General features: G+C 42.3%; 1 protein-coding gene across 4 annotated transcripts in view; it reads right to left on the minus strand.

Moving 5' to 3' along the window:
• Positions 1-22,395, minus strand: part of LOC125456771 (uromodulin-like 1) — a 103,295-nt gene that overhangs the window by 73,047 nt on the left and 7,853 nt on the right. For all 4 annotated transcript variants that reach the window (XM_048540172.2, XM_048540170.2, XM_048540169.2 and 1 more), the window contains exons 2-8: positions 18,803-18,964; positions 15,750-15,847; positions 11,203-11,389; positions 8,267-8,407; positions 3,824-3,934; positions 2,698-2,952; positions 1,158-1,270 (exon numbers count right to left, since the gene is read on the minus strand). In XM_048540172.2, the coding sequence (XP_048396129.1) occupies positions 1,158-1,270; positions 2,698-2,952; positions 3,824-3,934; positions 8,267-8,407; positions 11,203-11,389; positions 15,750-15,847; positions 18,803-18,964 (1,067 nt within the window). The remainder of the gene's footprint in view (positions 1-1,157; positions 1,271-2,697; positions 2,953-3,823; positions 3,935-8,266; positions 8,408-11,202; positions 11,390-15,749; positions 15,848-18,802; positions 18,965-22,395) is intronic.

Genomic DNA, 22,395 nt, shown 5'->3' on the forward strand with positions numbered 1-22,395 from the left:
TGAAAACAAAATTTTCAATTGCAACAAGATCTGGGCAACATCCAGGCTTGGGTTGACAAGTGGCATGTAACATTCAAACCATGCAAATGCCAAACAATGACTCGCTCCAATAAGTGATAATCTAACCAATGCCCCTTGACATTCAGTAGTGTTACCATCATTGAATCACCCACTGTCAACTTCCTGGGGCCTATCATTGACCAGAAAATCAACTGGGCTCAACCAAGAATAAAAGTGGCTACAAGAGCAGGTCAGAGGCCAGGCATACTGCAGCAAGTAACTCACCCCCTGATTCCCAAATGCCTGTCCACCTAGACAAGGCACAAGTCAGTAGTGTGATGGAATACTGCCCACTTGCCTGGATGGGCATAGCTCTAAGAACACTCACGAAGCTTGACACCATCTCAACCAAAGCAGTGCACGTGATTGTATCATATTCACAAGGATCCACCATCAACGCTCAGTAGCAGCAGTGTGTAGCATCTGCAAGATGCACTGCAGAAATTCACCAAAGATCCACCACTTCCATCTCGAAGGACAAGGGTAGCAGATACATGGAACACCACCCCCTGATGTTTGCAGTAATAGCACAATAAAGAGTTACCATATTACATCATAACCACAAGCCCACCATAGATAGTGGTCCTTCAGCAAGACACGGTGTACTCAGGCTCCTCTCACATAGGGCACGGATAACCAAAAGCAAAAAAAGAGCAGATTCCAAATAATAAAATCACACAGTGAATGAACTCACTCACAAAGACAAACAGACATTGCTGGAAAAGCTCAGCAGGTTTGGCAACATCTGTCAAGAAAAATCAGAGTTAACATTTCAGGTCAGGCGACCCTTCTCTAAAACAGTCCCAGTCTTTCCAGTTTACTTTTGTATCTCAAACCCTCCATTCCTGGCAACAGCCTAATAGATCCTTTCTGCACCCTCTTCTAAGCAAGGGTCACTGGACCCGCCATGTTAACTCTGATTTTCTCTTCACAGATGCTGCTAGGCCTGCTGAGCTTTTCCAACGACTTCTGTTTTTGTTCCCAAGTTACAGGATCCGCAGTTCTTTTGGTTTTTAACTATTTCACTCCAATGCTCTGAACACACCTTCCCTGACATGGTTCAAGCTACAATTGTATCATGTGTCAGGCACTCTTACCTCGCGGTGCCAAAGCTTTTCAAACAGCTTGAATTCACTGCTACTGGTGTTGCCAAGACTTTTGGTGAAATTATAATTCTTGATTCTCACCCGTCCATCCAGTAGTAATGCGGCTGGAATACATTGAGAAAGTACAATAGTATTTACAAAAATGTGCAACAATTACCTATGTGTTTAGGTACTGTTTCCTGCCTCCTGGATTACCCTTTGATCAGTGGCTCCACCTGACACTGTAACAGGCTGTTCTGCAACAGTCTGGACTAGGATACATTGAGTTGCATTCATGTCAGTTGGAGGTGGGATGGGATTTACAGCAAGCACTTTTGTTTTGCTTTGAACAAATCAAACTAAGTTTATTCAGGGATCTCATTGGAACATACAAAATTCTAACAGGACTGGACAGGGTGAACAAAAGGACTCCAGGAACCAGCTCACAGGCCAAGGATATGGGTAGGCCATTTAGCAATGTGATGTGGAGAAAGTTCTTCACCCAGAAAGTGGCGAGCTTGTAGAATTCTCCACTACAAAAAGAAGCTGAAGGCAAAATATGGAATTAGATTCCCTACAGTGTGGGAACAGGCCCTTCGGCCCAACAGTTCCTCACCGCCCCTTGAAGCATCCCACCCAGACCCATCCCTCTATAACCCACACACCCCTGAACACTACAGGCAATTTAGCATGGCCGATCCACCTAGCCTGCACATTTTTGGACTGTGGGAGGAAACTGGAGCAACCGGAGGAAACCCACGCAGACATGGGGAGAATGTGCAAACTCCACACAGACAGTCACCCGAGGCTGGAATTGAACCTGGGTCCCTGGCACTGTGAGGCTGCAGTGCTAACCACTGAGCCACCATGCCGCTTAATGCTTTCAAGAAGGAGTTAGATTTGGTTCTAAGAGATAAAGGAATCGAAGTCTACATGGAAAAAATGGAAGCAGGGTACTGAGTTGAATGATCAGCCCTGAGCACATTGAGTGGCTTAAAGGGGTGAATGGCTTACTCGTGGTCCTGTTTTCCATGTTTCTATGTTTCCAGAGCCAAATGGAAGGGACATCGCACCACAACGGAACTTATTCATGACTAAGTATTGTCCCCTAATAAAATCAGAATGGTTTCTCCAGCAAATGCAACAAGATAGAGATAAAATCAGCTCCAGTCACCTATAGCAGTGAGATTTCCAGCTAAGATAGATCAATTAGGGTTAATTATATTAGTGTAGCTAGTGCTGACTCGAATTGCTACACCTTAACTCCTGCTGGGAGAGTAACTGTTGGGAGTGAAGCTGGTTTGACATACATATACTCCATAGTCAAAGTTCAATGGAACCACAGATGAAGACCTTGGATAATGTACAAGAGGATCATTTGACCCTCAAAACCTCACACAAACAACAGCTAACGTTTCCATGATAATTGAAGGAAAAAGAAAACGACATCTGGCACAGGAACAGCCAATTCCAATCAGAATTGTTTTTGCTGCAATCCGAGCAGGTTGTTCTGGTGAGTGAGCATGGAGATGTCCAAGAGCTAAGCCATTACCTGTTTTCACTTTTAGCTCTTTGCTGAGGCTGCCTTCACAGGATCTCCAGTGGACTTCCACTGTGTAGAAAACCCCCGGTTCCAATCCAGTGACTGTCCAATCCACTTCCTGAGTCTCTATTTCATTCACAACATCAGCTTCCCTCAGCACTTGCACAGTAACCATTTCCCTTTTGCTGGTAACTGTTGTCCAAAGGATCTGGAAGCTATTGCTGGTAACATTGGTGATTGCCAGGTTTGTAACCAGAGACGGAGCTGTTGGAGTTGAGTTGAGTTAGTGCCTTATGATTGTGCAGTAACCTCATTCACTTTCAGCATATAACATACCAACATATAGATATATATTAACCGCTACACAGTCTCGATTTGCAGTTAATAAGATATTAGAGTCACATGTTTACAGAATACAAGCACAATGCACTTGGAGTGTAAAGATGCTAATCTGACCTAGTCAGCACAGATACCTCAAAAAAAGTCACAACGTGACAGAATCTGTCAAAGAAATAACAAAAAAACCATGTGGATATGACATCCGAATAATTCATGGGAAAGTATTCAGACTAAAACTGACACCAAGCCACATGTGGATGCATTAGGGCTGATGACCAAAACTTGATTTTAAGAAGTATCTTAAATGTAGAGGGAGGTGGAGAGATTTTACACATCATAGAATCACTACAGAGTGGAAACAGGCCCTTCAGCCCAACAAGTCTACACTGACCCTCAGAGCATCCCACCGAGAACCCATCCTCCTATAACTCACCTAATCTACCCCTCCCTGAACACTACAGGCAATTTAGCATCGCCAATCCACCTAGCCTGCACATCTTTGGACTGCAAGAGGAAACCGGAGCACCCAGAGGAAACCCATGCAGACACAAGGAGAATGTGCAAACTCCACACAGACAGTCGCCCGAGGGTGGAATTGAACCCGGGTCCCTGGTGCTGTGAGCCAACAGTGTTAACCACTGAGGCACTATATGAAGGAAATTGCAAGGCTGAATGCTTAGGCAGTTTGAAAGGATAGCCACCAATGGTGGAGTGATACAGATCAGAATGCAAGAGAGGACAGGTTTAGAGGGCACTGTTGTTTCTCTATCATCATGTGCTAAGCCAGGGTACATACAGCATAACGTCCTTTCAGTTGATGAGTTGCTTTCCAGTTCAGTGTTTGTTGAAATAATTTTGCTCGACTGCCCTGAGTTTGAACCAGGAGTTGAAAAAGTAGTGCTCTCTTCTGTTAGAAATAAAAACAAATGGATTGTTGTTAAAAAGATCATTTTCAAATTTATGGTGAACAGATTGAGCAACTTGTAAAACCAACCCACATCAGGTTGCGATTACCCTATTCCATGTTGAATTCGGTCTTTCAAGCTAAGAAAAATATGAGTCCAACCCAAGATAATACAGTGTGAAGCTGGATGAACACAGCAGGCCAAGCAGCATCTCAGGAGCACAAAAGTGTTTTTGTGCTCCTGAGATGCTGCTCGGCCTGCTGTGTTCATCCAGCTTCACACTTTATTATCTTGGATTCTACAGCATCTGCAGTTCCCATTGTCTCTGAGTCCAACCCAGTCCAATTTACAACCATCTCAACTCTGAGTCTCAAGGATGTGAATTCATGTCCCAGCCTACAGACTTGAATAAAAATTCTAGCTTTCCACTCTAGAACTGAGGGAGTATTGCATTGTCAAAAATGCCATCTTCTCATAAGAGTTTCAACAAATACATTGTCAGCCCTATCAGATTGATATAAAAGAAAATTCTGTGTCACTATTTCGGAGAAGAGCAGAAGAGTAGTCATTGGTAATCAGGTAAATATTTATCACTCAATTAACATCACTGCCTCCAATTATCTGGCTACTATCTCATTGCCTTTCCTGAAAACTTGATGGATGTGAACAGATTGTCACATTTCCTACATCACAGCAGTGACTACACTTAAAATGCACCTCGCTGGTCAGAACTAGATAAAAACCGAAAGAACTGGGCATGTCAGAGACAAAAACAGAAATTGCTGGAAAAGCTCAGCAGATCTGGCAGCATCTGTAAAGAGAAGATCAGCTGAGCTTTTCCAAGAGCCTATACTACGTTAAAGTTGCCTTATTGATGCTAATTACTCTATGGGGAGACTGGGGGGCCTTCATTCTCTGGAGTTGATCAGATTGAGAGCTGATTTTATTCAAAGATACAAAAGACTCTTCTAAAGTCTGACAGGATAGATGCAGGAAGGATGGTTCCCATGACTACAGGATCAAGATCCAGGCAACAAAGTCTTACGGTAAGATGCAAGCCATTTAGAATTTCTTCAGCCAAAGACCATATGACATAAGAGCAGAGGTTGGTCAGCCCATCGAGTCCCTTCACCATTCAATGAGATCATGATTGATCTGATAACCCTCAACTCCACTTTCCTGTCTTTTCCCCACAATTCTCAATTTCCTTACTGATTAAAAATCTGTCTACTTCAGCCTTCAATACATTTAATAAAACAGTATCTATGGCCCTCTGCAGTAAAAAATTCAACAGAATCAGAACCCTCGAAAAGAAGAAATTCCTTTACTTCTCAGTCTTAAGCTCCTTCTCCAGAGGTTATGCTCTCTAGTCCTAGACTATGCCACAAGGGGTAATGACTGTTCTATATCTACCCTGTCAAGTCCCTAGGAATCTTGCATGTTTCAATAAGGTTGCTTATCATTCTTCCAAATTCCAATCAGTACAACCCAATCTACTGAACACCTGACTGTCTCTTCATACCTGGTATCATAAGACCATTAGACCATAAGACATAGGAGTGGAAGTAAGGCCATTCAGCCCATCGAGTCCACTCCACCATTTAAATCATGGCTGATGGGCATTTCAACTCCACTTCCCTGCACTCTCCACGTAGCCCTTGTATCCTCGTAAGATCAAGAATTTGTCGATCTCTCCTTTGAAGGCATCTAACGTCCCGGCCTCCACTGCACTCCATGGCAATGAATTCCACAGGCCCACCACTCTCTGGCTGAAGAAATGTCTCCTCATTTTTGTTTTAAATCTACCCCCTCTAATTCTAAGGCCTTGCCCACGGGTCCTAGTCTCCCCGCCTAATGGAAACAACTTCCCAGCGTCCACCTCTTCTAAACCATACATTATCTTGTAAGTTTCTATTAGATCTCCCCTCAACCTTCTAAACTCTATTGAATACAATCCCAGGATCCTTAGCCGTTCATCATACGTTAAACCTACCATTCCAGGGATCATCCGTGTGAATCTCCACTGGGCATGCTCCAAGGCTAGTATGTCCTTCCTGAGGTGTGGGGCCCAGTAAACCTTCTCTTTCTTTAGATAAGAGGCCCAAAGCTGTTCACAGCATTCCAGCTGTGGTCTGTCTGGCACTGCATATTGTTTTAGCAAGATCTTCCTATCATGGAGTCCCTACGGTGTGGAAACAGACCATTCAGCCCATCAAATCCACACCAACCCTCCAAACAGCATCCCCTCCACAATCACCCCCTACTCGATCCCAGTAACCACTGATTTTCCACATCTAACCCACTTGTCTGCACATCCCTGGACACTATGGAGCAATTTAGCATGGCCAATCCACTTAGACTGCACATCTTTGGACTGTGGGAAGAAACCGGAGCGTCCAGAGGAAACCCGCGCAGACACGGGGAGAATGTACAAATTCCACACAGACAGTTGCCTGACGCTGGAATCAAACCCAGGCCCTTGGCACTGTGAGACAGCAGTGCTAATCACTGAGCCACTGTGCCGCTCCCAAGATTCATACTCTATACTCTTTAAAATAAAGGCCAGGATTCCATTTGTCTTCCCTGTTGCCCACTGGAATTGAATGCTAGCTTTTTTGAGATTCAGGGACAAGGTCTAGCAAATTCTTCTGTTCCCTGGCTTTCTGCAGCCTTTCTCTATTTGAATAATATTCAGCTCCTCCAGTCTTTAGCTTTTATTAATAGAGGGATCGCGTTCCAGAACCATGAGGTTATGCTGCAGCTGTACAAAACTCTGGTGCGGCCGCACTTGGAGTATTGTGTACAGTTCTGGTCACCGCATTATAAGAAGAATGTGGAAGTTTTGGAAAGGGTGCAGAGGAGATTTACTAGGATGTTGCCTGGTATGGAGGGAAGGTCTTACGAGGAAAGGCTGAGGGACTTGAGGCTGTCTTCGTTAGAGAGAAGAAGGTTGAGAGGTGACTTAATTGAGACATATAAAATAATAAGAGGGTTAGATAGGGTGGATAGGGAGAGCCTTTTTCCTAGGATGGTGAAGGCGAGCACAAGGGGGCATAGCTTTAAAATGAGGGGTGAAAGATATAGGACAGCTGTCAGAGGTAGTTTCTTTACTCAGAGAGTAGTAAGGGGAATGGAACGCTTTGCCTGCAATGGTTGTAGATTCGCCAACTTTAAGTACATTTAAGTCGTCATTGGACAAGCATGGAATAGTGTAGGTTAGATGGGCTTGAGATCGGTATGACAGGTCGACACAACATGAAGGCCAAAGGCCTGTACTGTGCTGTAATGTTCTATGTTCTATGTTCTTCCTTCCAAAGTGCATAACCTCACATTTCCCCACATTATATTCCATCTATCAACTTTTTGCCCACTCACTTAACCTGTTTATATCCTTCTGCAGGCTCTTTGTGTCATACTCACTACTTACCTTCCCACTTACATGTATTTCTGCTTTAACGCATGTTTCGTTAACGTGATTTGGCTGCAACGCAATTGATGCTGTTTGGATAGTGCAAACTTTCTGCTGTACAACATAATGATTTTCTATAGCATTTTCCCTACAAGGCAATTTTCTACAGCGTAAGGTCACTCAAGAGTGCAACTATTGCATTAAAGGGGAAATACCCGTATTTCATCTGCAACGTTGGAGATAGTACATTCACTTTCCTTATCTAAGTTCAATGTATAAGCTTCCTCCTGACCACAGGGATGCTTCTACTGAGGGTCTTCTTTCCTGCTCTGCCTGACAACAGAGAAACCCATTCCCATGAGGAATCACTGAGCTGCCAGCGACATGTTCATTCAACCCCTGGTGCCCAGTTGATGGCAGTGGCCTAATGAACCTCTCTTTCATTGCTAAGAAATAGATACCTCTTAGCACCATCAAGGGTAATGGTGCACCAAGCAGTTGAACATGGCTGTCTCACTTATAGATGAGTAGACCAGCACTTACATAAGCTCTGGTGACTCCCTGTTGTTTGTACAGCAGGTTCATTCTCATCGACTTTCCCAGCCATGTCGTTATTCTATCATTACTGTTTGAAATCTGAAACTGACCCAGTGTGGTTTTTTCCTACTCACTGCATCAAGCTAGACAGCCTCTTGAGTGGAGATGTGCCAGATTCAATGCATCCTCACACATATTAAAGATTACATGGTATTCCAAAGGAGCCAGAATCCAGTTCCCTCCAAATCACGCCCATAAACGTTCTCAGTTGCACTCTAGAAATCCCACACTGAGGTATTTGAAATAGAAAATGCAGCATTCTCCAACACACTAAAGAGCAATAAAAGAACTTCAATCTTGACTGCAATGTTAGCAAAATGATAATTACCTCTGCAGTCTCTGCCTTGTCTGCTAGGATCTCTATCCGTGAAGCCATTCTGGCATGTGCAGTTGTGAGACCCATCGACATTTGAACAGATTGCTTTCTGAGAACAGGAATTCAACTCTGGGTATTCACATTCATTGACGTCTAGGAGAGAGTGACATTTTAATTTGATGCAATAAGGGAAAACCATTTGCAAGAGCAAAGATTTGAGAAAGATCATTTCAAGTTTCATGGTATTCATTACAGTCAAATAAACTGTGTGGGAAAACCCTCCCTAACATCTTGAAGAATTGTTTATAGAAAAGGAAGTGCTATTCTTCTTTCTTCCCTTTAACCTGAATCCATTGCCTGATTGGAGGATTCTTCAGGGAAAGGATTGTTGCAACCTATATCTTTCTCCCTAGAAAGTTGTGATGTTAGAAGATGATTGAAATCCGTGGATATTTATTAGATGAGGTTATTAATAAATATGAAACCAAGGCAGGTTGATCGAATTCATGGAGATATCAGCCAAATTCTAATTGAATGGAGGAGCTAGTCCTGTAAGCTGATATGTTTCCTCCTATTTCAGTGATACTTATAAAAGTGCAAATCTTTAGCTGCTAGACTTCCTCATCATTTAGGTGAGAGACGATAGCCTATTGGTATTTTCACTAGACTATTAACACAAAGACCCAAAGATAATAGCTGGGGACCCAAGTTGGAATCCCACCATTTCAGGGATAGAATTTGAATTCAACAAAAACCTGGAATTAAAAGTCTCGTGATGACCATTGTCAATTGTTGTAAAACCCATCTGGCTCACTGATGTCCTTTAAGGAAGGAAAGCATCATTCTTGTGTGGCCTACATGTGACTCCAGGATCACAGTAACATGGTTGGCCCTTCACTGCTCTTTGGGCAATTAGGAATAAACAATAAATGCTGGCCCAGGCAGCTTTGGCTACAAGTCATGGATGCAGCAAAAAAAATGAAACTTGGATGGTGGGTTTGCAGCTCAGGTGCTCAACATCCATTGGGCACCCATTATCATGCGCTAGTTACAGAATAGTCACCAGCTATACAAGGCAGGGTTTCATGATCCCACCTCCCAGCTTTCCAGCAGGCAAGAGCTTTTTGTCACCTGGTTTCATAGAATCTTAAAATCCCTACAGTGCAGAAAGAGGCCATTTGGTCCATCAAGTCTGCACTGCCCACTCCAAAGAGTGACAGTTGGTTTCGAAGGTGCTATCTAAGGAGCCTTGGTGTATTTCTGCAGGGCATCTTGCAGATAGTACACACTGCTGCTACTGAGTATGTTCAGGGGAGACGGTGGATTTTTGTAGATGTGGTGCTAATCAAGTGGCTGCTTTGTATGACTGGTGTCAAGTTTCTTGAGTGTTGTTGGAGCTGCACTCATCCAGGCACTCATCCATCACACTCCTGACTTGATGTGTAGGCGATGGGGAGTTTTTGAGCAGTGATGAGGTATGTTAACCATGATAGAATTCCTAGCCTCTGACCTGCTCTTGTAGCCACTTTATTTATATGGCTAGTCCAGTTCAGTTTCTGGTCAATAGTTACCCACTGTTGACAGTGATAGTAAGATCATTGAATGTCAAGAGCTTTCACATTGAAGATGGCCATTGCCTGGCATTTGTGTGGCACAATCGTTAGTTACCACTTTTCAGTTGAAGCCTGGATATTGTCCAGAACTTGCAGCATTTGAACATGGACTGCTTCAGTGCCTAAGGAGTTGGCACTGAACATTGTGCAACTATTAGCTACCATCTCTACTTCTGACCTGGATGGCAGGCTATTGATGAAGCAGCTGATGATAGTTGGGCCAAGGACACTATCGTCCTGAGGAACTCCTGAGAGATGTTTCAGAGCTCCCATTTACTATCCAATCGTAAGTCAGTGTGGTACAGCTCCCTAATGTGTACATGAGCCCCTGGCTCAATTTTACATTGTAGAAGCAATTAATGTCTGGCAGTTGTGGTTCCCACCTACGCAAGGCAGGATATCTCCCCTCCAAGGGCTGAAGGCCAATCACAGGGCTGCCTGCTATTTAGTCTCAACAACACCACTGGGAGCAGTGGCCACTTCTGGAATTGCATCAGTCCTTGGACCAGCAGTGTACTGTCGTTCAGTGAAGTTAGTGATCACAGATCCAACCAGGTCGTGGCCTTGCGAGGGATGGCTGTCTCCCAGAAGGAAAGGTGTGTTCTTCAACCAATCCGCCCTTGCCACTAGACAAATCAGCACAGCACCACTCCAACCATTCCCCACCAACATTCCGCAGGTTCAGAGGGCAGGCCATCAGGATGTATGTTGCCTGTGCAATGTGAAGTGGAGCCATGGTTCCCAAGGCAGACAATGCCTTTACATCTGGAAACAAGCCTAGTTATCATTGGTGATAGGAAGAGACCAATGATTTGTTATAACTTGAGCACTTAATAATTAACCTGATTGTAGGTATGCTAATGTGCTATCTACCTGCGAGTGGAGGCAGCAAGGCAATAGGCATGGCACTACCTTCCATCCTCCTAATTTTATATCCCCACCCAGCCACAATCAATATAAAATTCCAATTCACACCAAGCAACAATATTTTTCATTTGTTGACAGGATGTGAGTGTCACTGAGTAGTCCAGCAGCTATTGTTCATCTCCAATTTCCCAGAAGATAGGTTAAGGGTCAACCATATTGCAATTGTCTGGAATCACATGTGGTCCAGACCAGGTAAAGAAAACAGTTTAGACAGCACATTAGTTAAACATATAGGGTTTTAAAATAATCAACAATGATTTCATGGTCATCATTAGGCTCCAGATATTTATTGAATTCAACAGTCACCATCTACCAGGATTCAAACACAAGCCCCCACCTGGATTTCTGGATTAATAGTCTAGCAACTAAGCCGTTGTGTCACCAACATATACAAAAGTTAAAATATACCTTTGGTTTCCAAGTGACAAACTTCTGTGGTGCTTATTAAAAGCTTTTGCAGTTCTTTCAATATATTGCTCAGTGTTGTGGGAGGTCTGGTACCCAGCAATAGCTTTGACACGATTTTGTGTTCTCCATCTCGTTGGGTGTGGATGTGATACATAGAGGAATTCAATGAACGCAGAGCACCAATCAGCTGCAGTGAAAGCAGAAGTGGCAATGTAAAGTTATGCAATTATTCAGGTACAACTGACTAACCTGTTTACCATCACCCCAACCTTGGGGGCAACGAAGCGGCTTTCAGCGACAGATCATAATAGATGGTAAATGGAGAGCTTTGTTGACAAAAGTCCTCATGGGCTATCACTCCTCAGTAAATCACTTGTATTGTCTATTTCATGACAAGCCCTTAAAGTTTCCACTGGGAAAACATTTCTATGGCAATTAGGGAAGAGCAGTTGGGAGAGCTGGAAGAGTAAGGCAGTTGGGTGAAGATGGGAAGTTCCTTTCATTAGGTCCTTTTCGTTTTCCATCAATGAGGAATTAGTTCTTACTCTACTACAATTCTTTGGTAAATGGTTAAGGTGCATGCTATTTCTAAGTTTTGAAATGGTATAGAACATGTTAATAGGTCATAAAAATGGAAAACAAACAATTCAATTCATTATTTAAGTTGTTAACTCACTACAAAGCATCCCGCATGGCAGAACAAATGATGTGTCACAGCTGCAGCATGTGAGAGCTCCTGAATATCAGTGTGATCCAAGAGAGGGATATTTGCAGTAAGAGCTTGCAGCTAAAACAGCTCTTCCTCGGGCTTTATGAGCTGGAGGCCAAGCTATAGAGACTGCAACACATGAGCGAGGGGGGAAACTATCTAGATGTTTTGCAACAAGAGTTTCAAGACAGGGGCGCACCCTACCTCTCTGGATAAGGTCTTATAATTTGGTGTATAATCAAGGACATGCAGATGTGACTGGCAGTGAAGCAGGTAAGGCAACCTCAACAGCAGGAGTATCAGCCTTCTCAATTTTCTAATAAGTAGAATTTTTTTCTGCTCATTTGGATTAGAGTGAGGACTGTAGGGTGAAAGAAATAACCAACTATAATACTGGGTAAGGGAAACATTAAAGTTGGGGGGATCAAAAATTTCAGGAGAGTATACTACAGTGAGGGAGATGGACACACTTGCATGAAGAAAAGAGCATTTGTCCAGAATATGACGATGCAGTGGCTTTAAGAGGTTAATTTGTTTTTTTTAAAGAGGTTTTAAGACAGAAGTATCAAGCTGTGTGCTAGAAAAACCAGTAAACAGCTTGGGAGGCCTTGGGGTTTTTTTTGGAAGTTGGGACAATAGAAGCAGCCTGGCTGGGTGGGTCCAGGACTGGGACTTCTAGTTTCTTTTTCAGCCTTTAGGTTGAGCTTTAATCAGTTGCTGTTGGAGTCTCAACGGGGCAGGAGCTGCTGAAGTTTCGAAGAAGTAAAAGTTATCTTTTCCCTCTTTCAATTACAGCTAGAAGCTGGAGGTTTCTCTCTGTTGTTAGGTTACCTGTAAGACAAATCTATTTTTCTGAATGTGCCATTTGTCAAGTGGTGTGTTTATGGCATGTTGCTACATTGGAACAGTTAATTAGTAATAGGCACTGTATCTATTATTTGGTTAAGTTTTCCAGGAGAGTTGTTATTCTAAGTTCTTCTTTCTTTTATTTTGTTTTAATCATAGTGTTTAAACAATCCATGGCTTTGCTTAATGTCAGGTAGTTTTACCAGTAACATTGCATCTGGGATGTGGCACTTTACATTTGCCTCTAAAATGAGAAAAAGTTAGGGTCTAAGTTACCTTCTTAATATATTTTTAGGGGATCTGGTCTGATCCATAACAGGAAGATTAAAGAAAGGCTATGTCAGATTCGTAATGTTAACACTGCTCCTGTCTCCTCAGATGCTGCCAAACTTACTGAGTTTCTCCAGCACTTTCTATTTTTTATTACTTATTCCTACCATTGGCAGTATTTTGCTTTTATCAAAACACAAAGAAATCCAGTCATGATCTTACTGAATGGCAATTCAAGAGGCCGAATTACCTACTTCTGTTAATAATGCATGTGTTTGCATGGTAACAGATTTTGCTGTCCTCTGATACACATGGAATGCAGCAGAGAAAGAAATAAGGAAGTATTTGTGTTTTTGAGGTTCACAAGGTCAATTCCCGGAATGGCGGGACTATCAAATGTTGAAAGATTGGAGCAACTGGGCGTGTATACACTTGAGTTTAGAAGGATGAGAGGGTATCTGATTGAGGCATATAAGATTATTAAGGGATTGGACACTGTGGAGGCAGGAAGCATGATTCCGCTGATGGGTGACTCCAGAACCAGAGGACACAGTTTAAAAATAAGGGGTAGGCCATTTAGAACAGAGTTGAGGAAAAACTTCTTCACCCAGAGATTGGTGGGTATATGGAATGCTCTGCCCCAGAAGGCAGTGGAGGCCAACTCTCTGGATAGTTTCAAGAAAGAGATGGATAGAGCTCTTAAAGATAGTGGAATCAAGGGTTATGGGGATAAGGCAGGAACAGGATACTGATTGTGGATGATCAGCCGTGATCATAATGAATGGTGGTGCTGGCTCGAAGGGCTGAATGGCCTACTCCAGTACATGTTGTCTATTGTCTATTGTTTTTATTGTGTTCTTCACAATCGCTGGATCTCAAAGTGTTTTAACAGCCAGTGAAGTACTTTTGAAGTGTAGCCAGTGGTGTAATTTCATTAACACAGGAACCAATTGCACATAGTAACTTTCAGCAAGGGGACGGAGATAAACATCTATGTAATTTAGTTCAGTGATTGAAAAATAGGTATTTGCGAAAACACTGGGGGCAAGTTCACCAGTCCATTTCAAAGTGTATTCTTTTGTTACAACCTAAATCAGCAGATGGTCCGCATGTTTTAACAGCTCATCAGAAAGATCTCCCAGAATAGTGAAGTACTCCTGGAAGACTATATTAAAACTCTGCGTTCAACTTTGCAGGGTGAGATTCTAATAGCCACAGCCTTCATTCCAATTCCCATTCTGAGTGAAATTTCCCCTTTATTCTTGATAGGATGTGCACATCACATCTCCTTTAGTGAGGGAAAACTGCCATCCTTACCTGGTCTGGTCTGCATGTGACTCCAGACCCACAGCAATGCAGTTGGCTCTTTACTGCCTTCTGGACAATTCGGGATGAGCAACAAATGCTGGCATAGTCAGTGACAGCCCATAAATGGATAAAAAGGAAAAGGCTCACCCCCGATAGCCCTTGAATTGAGCAGTTTGCTGGGCAGTCAAGAATCAACAATGGCTGGAAATGTGAAGTCATGTGTAGGCCTGACCAGACTGTCTCAGCAAACAATGATCTTAACTTGTTTCAGATTCCACATTTCGGAATTGTTGGGGCAACCCTGGAAGCAACAGCTCTTCAGAGTAACATATTGCATCTTACAGCAAAGTGTACCCATATGCCAGATATCAAAATGGAGTTTTCAGTGTTGAGACATTATGGGATTTAACTGCATTCCTGGGGATAGGGTATGAAAGGCAGCTGGAAGAGGTTCCCTACTCTCAGTAGTGAGAGTGCTTTCTAGAAAGTAGTTGAATAAGATGCATTGTAAAGGTCCAAAGATAATTGATAAGGGGGTCTGGTGAACATCATGAGATCATAGGATAGATCAAGCTGCCCATGAACTGGTCACAATCACATGATGAACCTGATCGGATGTGTATCTAATTGAATCAATATATGATTTGATTGTGCCAGCCAAAGTGTGCTAAATGAAATTGTGTAAAAACTGCAATAACAAGGTGTAGAGCTGAATAAACACAGCAGGCCAAGCAGCATCAGAGGAGCAGGGAAGCTGACGTTTCGAGCCAAGACCTTTTTCTGAAGGAGGATCTAGGCCCAAAATGTCGGCTTTCCTGCTTCTCTGATGCTGCTTAGCCTGCTGTGTTCATCCAGCTCTACACCTTGTTATCTCAGATTCTCCAGTATATTCATTTCCTACAATCTCTTGTGTAAAAACTGTATGTGTTCCTTTGTCGTAAGGAAATGTTGCCTTGACTTTTCCAGCAGCTTGGTCACCATTGGTCCAAAACAAACATTTGACAATTGGAAACAGACTGGAGTGTTGAGAGATTCTTTGATCAGTCAATGTCCCTTTTCAGAATAGAACTTTTAACCACTTGCTGTGTGGCGGGATTTCAACCCCATGTTCCTTGGTCCACTAGGATCTCAATTACTAGAGTAGTGACACTACTCAATATTATGGCACACTGCACAAAATTCCCATTGTATATCAGAGGGGCCCAGATTTTGGTGATTGTAACGACGACAAAACCATTGGTGTTTGCCAACAATATTGTCAGTAACAAATAGAAATAACTGGATTTCCCCTTGTGCCTGCACATAGTCATACTCAGAGTGAAATAATAAAAGTGTTATACATTAATAAATACCAACTTAATATTAAGATAATTGATAATCCATTAACACATTGATGGATAAATGGTTGACGTACCACTGAGTGCAAGAATTTCAAGTGATTCATCAGATTCAATTCGGTCTGCTCAAATTCCTGCTTCACTTCAATCAGCAAATTGAAGAACCCTTCGCCCACTATTAAAAGACCAGAAAATAACATGATCACCTTCTTGCACATACTCAGCTACTCAGCAAAAGGAATTTGGTAAATAACAACAGAAACAAGAGCATGAAAAATCTCTTTATAAACATAATTCTGACGGTTTTCTCAATCCATTTTCATATTGACAACAATTTTGTTTTCTTTCTTATTTTCAAGCCAGTGTTTTTCATGCCACTGCTATGAACACTTGAATTTGGCTGTTGCTCCTTACAATAGCAGTATTACAGACGCTGAGTCGTAAACTTATTTCAGCCACATTAACATTCCCCTTAAAATCTCAGGCAAAATAACTTCATTCAAACTTTTTACATGCAGGACACCTGAAAGAAGAGTTTATAGATGCTTTCTTAGTACAGGAGGTGAAGTAACTGCCAGGACAATTGAAAAGACACAGTGTCAGGATTTCTATATGTTTCTCTACCACAGGAAGTGAAGTAACTGAGTTCTGAACAGTTGAGAGTTGGTGATGTTTCCGGAGCAATCTAACACTGGATCAAGCTAGCAACAATTCAACCCAGCCCAGCAACCTACAAGATGGGATATAGACATTAAAGGGAGCTGTTACTGGTTAAATCATTTCTCACCTTAATAATTATTGTTGCCTTCATTTTTAAAAATATAAGTTAGCTTTTATTGAACTTTACTAATTTACAGAGTTAAGGAAAGAAGTTTCCGGCATCGTACTTCTTTGTTCTCTTAAAAACTAAAATTAAAATGCAAAGGGATTGGATAATTACTTGAGGAGCTGCAGGGAAAAAGATTGGGTAAGCAGAGCTGAGTTGCTCTTGCAGAGGGCCAGCATTAATGTGGTGGGCTGAATGACCTCCTTCTATGCATAACCATGCCATAAATTTCCTTAAATCTGTATTCTTGGCTTACCAATACTCTTACCATCGAAAACAGTTTATCTTTTGTCACTCTATTGAAAATCCACATAATTTTCATCACGTTCTACATTTCTGAAATGCATTACAATTTTTGAGGGGTTTAGAGATTGATGATGATGTTGGCAGTTCATCTTGGAAATTAATGAGTTCATCATGTTAAATGTTCAATATAAATACAGGCTGTTGTCAATCTCAAATGACCCAGTTCATTGTGACTCATCACTCATGCCTGCTATTCTCAGTGCCTCAAGAGATGGTGCTCCAACGCATGCACCAGCCTGTGACAATAAACTCAACTGAAGGATCTAATGGTCCTTTTGACTGACAGTGGCCTAGGTCATGACACAATCACTCCCAATCACTACTGGATACAACAAAAGCAGGTCAAAATGGATAAATTTTGTTGAAGCAGCAATATCTATCACAGAACAAGGAAGTGGAGTTGAAATGCCCATCAGCCATGATTTAAATGGCAGAGTGGCTTTGATGGGCCAAATGGCCTTACTGCCTCTCCTATGTCTTATGGTCTTATGGTCTAACAGCTTGGAGGAGGTTCAATAAATTGATTCCAAAGATGAGAGGTTTATCTCATAGAGAGAGATTGAGCAGTTTAGGCCTATATTCTCTGGAGTTTAGAGGAATGACATGAGGTCTAATTGATGTTTTATATGTCTATAAAATGCTGAAAGAGATTGGCATAGAGAGGGTACTTCTTTATGTTGGGCAATCCGGAATGAGAAGTCATAGTTTTAGGATAAAAATTTAAAACAGAGATGAAGAGAAATTACTGATTTCAAAGGGTCATAAATCTGTGGAATCCTTTCTCCCAGAATGTGGTGGATGATGGGATTCTGGACAAATTTAAGGAGGAGGTGGACAGATTTTTAATTAGTAATGGGTTGAAGGATCACGGAGAGCAGGCAGTAAAGTGGAGTAGAAATCAGGATGAGATCAGCCGTGATTGTATTAAATGGCAGAGCGAGGGACAAAATTACTGATTCCTGCTCCAAGTTCTTATGTTCTTATAACAGTTAAGCACTGTTTTCTAAGCAAAATCTCGCACAAGCAATGGCATGCCATTGGTCACAGATTACATCATTATCACTTGTAACCTAGAGACTAAAACAAGAAAACATTTGCTGATTACATTCATACACTTTCAATGAAGTGTGATGAACTCCTTGTCATGTTTAGCTCACTATGGATCAGTGAGCATTTAAACATGAGGTTTCCACCAGGGCTCTGATTTCTCCATTAATTAGAAGCAGGCAGCCTTTATGATTAATTGGATGAGCTGACTCATTCCACTTTGCTTTCTAGTATAAAGTGAAGATGCAGATTTTGGATGGGAACAGGCTGCATCCACCTCACACAAATCAAAGCTTTGTGGCTTTGAAAATGGACGTATTTTTTACAGTTATTGTTGTATAATTTTTATTGAATTTGACATAATCCCTGCAACAATGAAAGGGACAGTGCTTTTGTGAAAATGCTCTTTGGCAATTTTATTTTGTTTTGCAAGGGACATGTTCCGTTTGGCACACCACACGGCAGCCATTATCTCTACGATTGCTCAAGTCTAATGGCTTCACAGAATCTACCTATCAGAAGAGTGCCATTCAGACCATTGCTGCCTGTGCTTGACAGGTCGAGCCCTCAGGCTGAGCTGTTGAATTAGTCCCAACATTCCCCGCAGCCCTGCAAATTTTGCCTTTTCGAGGGTTTACCCAAAATTCCCATTTGTAAGTTACTTTACTTAATCAAATCAAAAATCAGTTGAATCTGGTTCCATCGCCCCTTCAGACTAGAAATACCAGATCATTACTCTTGCAAGGAGCTGGAACGGGCACAACTATCTGTAAATACACTGAAAATACACTGTAAATACTCCTCGATGTTATCGTTCATTATCAGAGTGGCCCTTAAATCGTTCTCTTGTTTCCGAGCATTGTTCAGTGACTCCAAGGATCGATGTGAGCTGAAAGCAAGAGAGAAAAACATGCCTAAAAGAAGCAACAAGTGTTAAATTTGTCAGCTCACCTGCTGGGATTGGTGAAATGCACACTGATTCCCCACTGATGTTGCAGCATTTCTGCAGTCCTGGACAATCAACATCCCATTGGCAGTTCTGTTTCGCAGTTACTTCCCCTTCTGTCGGGCACAGTCCTGGATGCGAAGCAAACTCCTCAATCCCGTTCGAAGCTAAGGTGAGGAAACAAGTGACAGATCAATGCTCCTCCGCCAACAGAATAAACCGTCTGAATATTACAGCCTAGTTGCTGTGCCCAGTTACCTGAAATCCCAGCATCTACACTGTTCACGAGGCTGTTAAACCACTGCTTTTAAATTGCTTAATGTGTACATTAAAATTCTGAAAAAAAATGAGTCGCATTCAACATGTGATTAGGTTGTACACAATTTGATACAAAGAGAATCGAGGATCAAGCTCCAGATCCTGATGAGGTTATATATGTCATCTCCAGCAGCCGATGATCTTTGAAATGATGTCTAAGTGATTTGCTGAGCCTTGTACTGTTTGTTACCATGCAATAAATTACACCTAGTTGTTTGGACAGGTGCATCTTCCTGTTGTGAATCATCCTCAACCACTCTTACCTGATCAGGCCCTTCGACTCAATATAGGAGGAGGATCGGGTGTTCTTATGGTGCAGTGATAGTATCCCTATCTCTGATCCTGGAGGCCCAACTTCAAGTCTCACCTATTCCCGACGTGTGTCATAATATCTCTGAACATTCTGGTTATTAAACACCTAGAAAGATAATCAATGGTCGGAAATCCTGCCACCAGTAGTTGCTTCCATCATCATGAAATTGTGTTATAGGCTTACTGTCGAAATCGTGGTGATCTGTGCAGGATCATTCGCATCGTCCGACCAGACAGGGCTTCAACCCAATGATTAACCCAAAGCAGCCATGGGAAATCACCTTGAACCTATCAGTCAGACACATGAGCAGAGACACAGCCAGGACTCGTGATGGAAAATCAGGGCAAAAACGAGCTCTGGGAAGGCCTGACCTGGGATGGGAGGCAAGAGAGTAAATTATGGAACTGTCCAGGGAAATCTGGGCTGGTTGGTCATCATGAAGTAGACGTGAAGCTAAGTTGACTTTCCTCTGCCCCTCTTCCTTAATCCCCACACTGGCTGAGGCAACCGCGAAGGACACTTCTCAACCTCTCGCCTCATCTGAGGCATGGTGACCCTGGATTTAAAAAACCAAGTGAGAGAGCAGCCCCATGGTCTGGTAAGACAATGACAGATTTACCTTTTGTTATGTGATTCCGATTGGATCTTGAGCAAAATTGACCATTTGTGCTAAAATTTAGTGAGTTAAGATACATTTTGGCACTGTCATTGGAAATATGAACAGGAGTAGGCCACGCTGCATGTTGAGCCAGCTGAATCTATCATTCTCTGTACTAGTATACTCAATGCCTTAGTTTCCTTATTCCAAGGATTCACCTCCCTCTAGGTGAAGAAATTCCTCATCTCCGCAGTCTCAAATGACCTGCCTTTTTTATTTTGTGACACTGTCTCTTGTTTCTAGATTCATTAGCCATCCGACCTTTATCTACCCTGTAAAAACTATGAGTTTAGTGAGGTTTGCTAAGAATTTGAACTGCCCAAGCACAGGACAAGGCGTTTAGAGGCAATAGACTGAAAATTTTTGTATATTCAACCTAAAAGGAGCTAAAATCCTAGAGATGCACTTTCCAGTCATTCTATATGATACAGATATGTGATTCTATAATACTAATATAATACACAGTAGTGCCCGCAATTGACTTGTGCTCCTTTTTTTTCAACTAGAGCTGCCAAGTAAAGTTGTTTAAAGATCATCTTTGGGCAAAGCTTCCATGAATACCAACCTCTATGGGATTCATAGGTGGGGAATGCTTTTTGATATGGCAAAGACATAGAATGTCAGATGGGACCAGTTTCATTTTGGATTATGGTCAGCATGGACTGATTAGATTAAAGGGTCTGTTTCCATGCTGTATGATTCTATGGCGTTAAAGTTTTTGAGATGATTTGTAGCTCGAGTTGCCATGAGGTTGTAGACATGCTCGGCAAGCCCATGGGTTTGGTTTACAAACGTTTCATCGCCCTGTTAGATAACATCGTCAGTGGGTCTCCAGTGAGGCTTTGGTGTTCTGTCCCACTTGTTATTTATATGCCTCAGTTTGCTGGGGTGATGAGGCATATAAATAACAAGCGGGACAAAACACTGACACTTCACCAGAGATGCACTGATGATGTTGCCTAACAGGGCGATGAAATGTTTGCAACAAAACCCACAGGCTTGGCGAGCATGTCTACAACTTCATCCACAATTCGAGCTACAAATCTTCTCAAAAACTTTAAAGCAGTAGAATCATACAGCGTGGAAACAGACCCTTTCATCCAATCAGTCCATGCTGACCATAATCCCAAACTAAGCTGATCCCACCTTCCTGTCCCTGCGTCCATATCCCTCCAAACATTCCCTTTTCATGTACTTATCCAAATGTTTTATAAACACTGTAATTGTTCCCACATCCACCACTTCTTCTGGCAGTCCATTCCACAGATTAACTACTCTCTGTGTAAAAAGGCTGCCCCTCATTTCTTTTTTAAATCCTTCTCCTCTCTAGTCTCGAAATCCCCTACTCCAGGGAAAAGACACCTTATCTGTATCTCTCATAATTTTATAAACCTTCATAATGTCACCTTTCAACCTCCTATGCTCAAGTGAAAAGAAATCCCAGTCTATCTAGCCTCTCCCTCTAACACAAGCCCTCAATTCCCAGCAACACCCTGGTAAATCTTTTCTGAACTGGGCCAGTTTAATAAATTCCATTTTATAACAAGGCAACTGAATAGGACACAGTACTCCAGACCAATGTCTGCACAACCTCAGTGTGATGTCCCATCTCCTATACTCATAGGCCTGAGCAATGAAGGCAAGCGTGCTAAATGCGTTCTGAACTACCCAAACTACATTTGGTGCAAACTTCAAAAAAACTCCAAAACCCCGAGGTCTCTCTGTTAAACAACAGTACCCAAGGCCTTACTTTAATTGTATAAGTTCTGCCCTTGTTTGTTTTACCAAAAGGAAATACTTCGCATTTATACAAATTAAACTCCATATGCCGTTTCTTGACCAAATTGATCAAGATCTCTTTGTACTCTTAGATAAAGGGGGCAATGACCTAGTGGTATCATCGCTGGGCTATTAATCCAGAGACCCATAATTTCCTGGGGACCCAGGTTTGAATCCTGCCACAGCAGATGGTGGAATTTGAATTCAGTAAACATCTGGAATTAAGAGCCTAATGTTGATTGTGAATCCATTGTTGATTGTTGGGGAAAAACCATCTGGTTCACAAATGTCAGATAATAAAGTGTGAAGCTGGATGAGCACAGCAGGCCAAGCAGCATCTTAGGAGCACAAAAGCTGACATTTCGGGCCTAGACCTCTGATGAAGGGTCTCGGCCCGGAACGTCAGCTTTTTTGCTCCTAAGATGCTTTTGGCCTGCTGTGTTCATCCAGCTTCACACTTTGTTATCTGGGATTCTTCAGGATCTGCAGTTCCCATCATCTCTGGTTCACAAATGTCCTTTGGGGAAGGA

Source organism: Stegostoma tigrinum, chromosome 12 (assembly GCF_030684315.1).
Source record: "Stegostoma tigrinum isolate sSteTig4 chromosome 12, sSteTig4.hap1, whole genome shotgun sequence".
Lineage (NCBI taxonomy): Eukaryota > Metazoa > Chordata > Chondrichthyes > Orectolobiformes > Stegostomatidae > Stegostoma > Stegostoma tigrinum.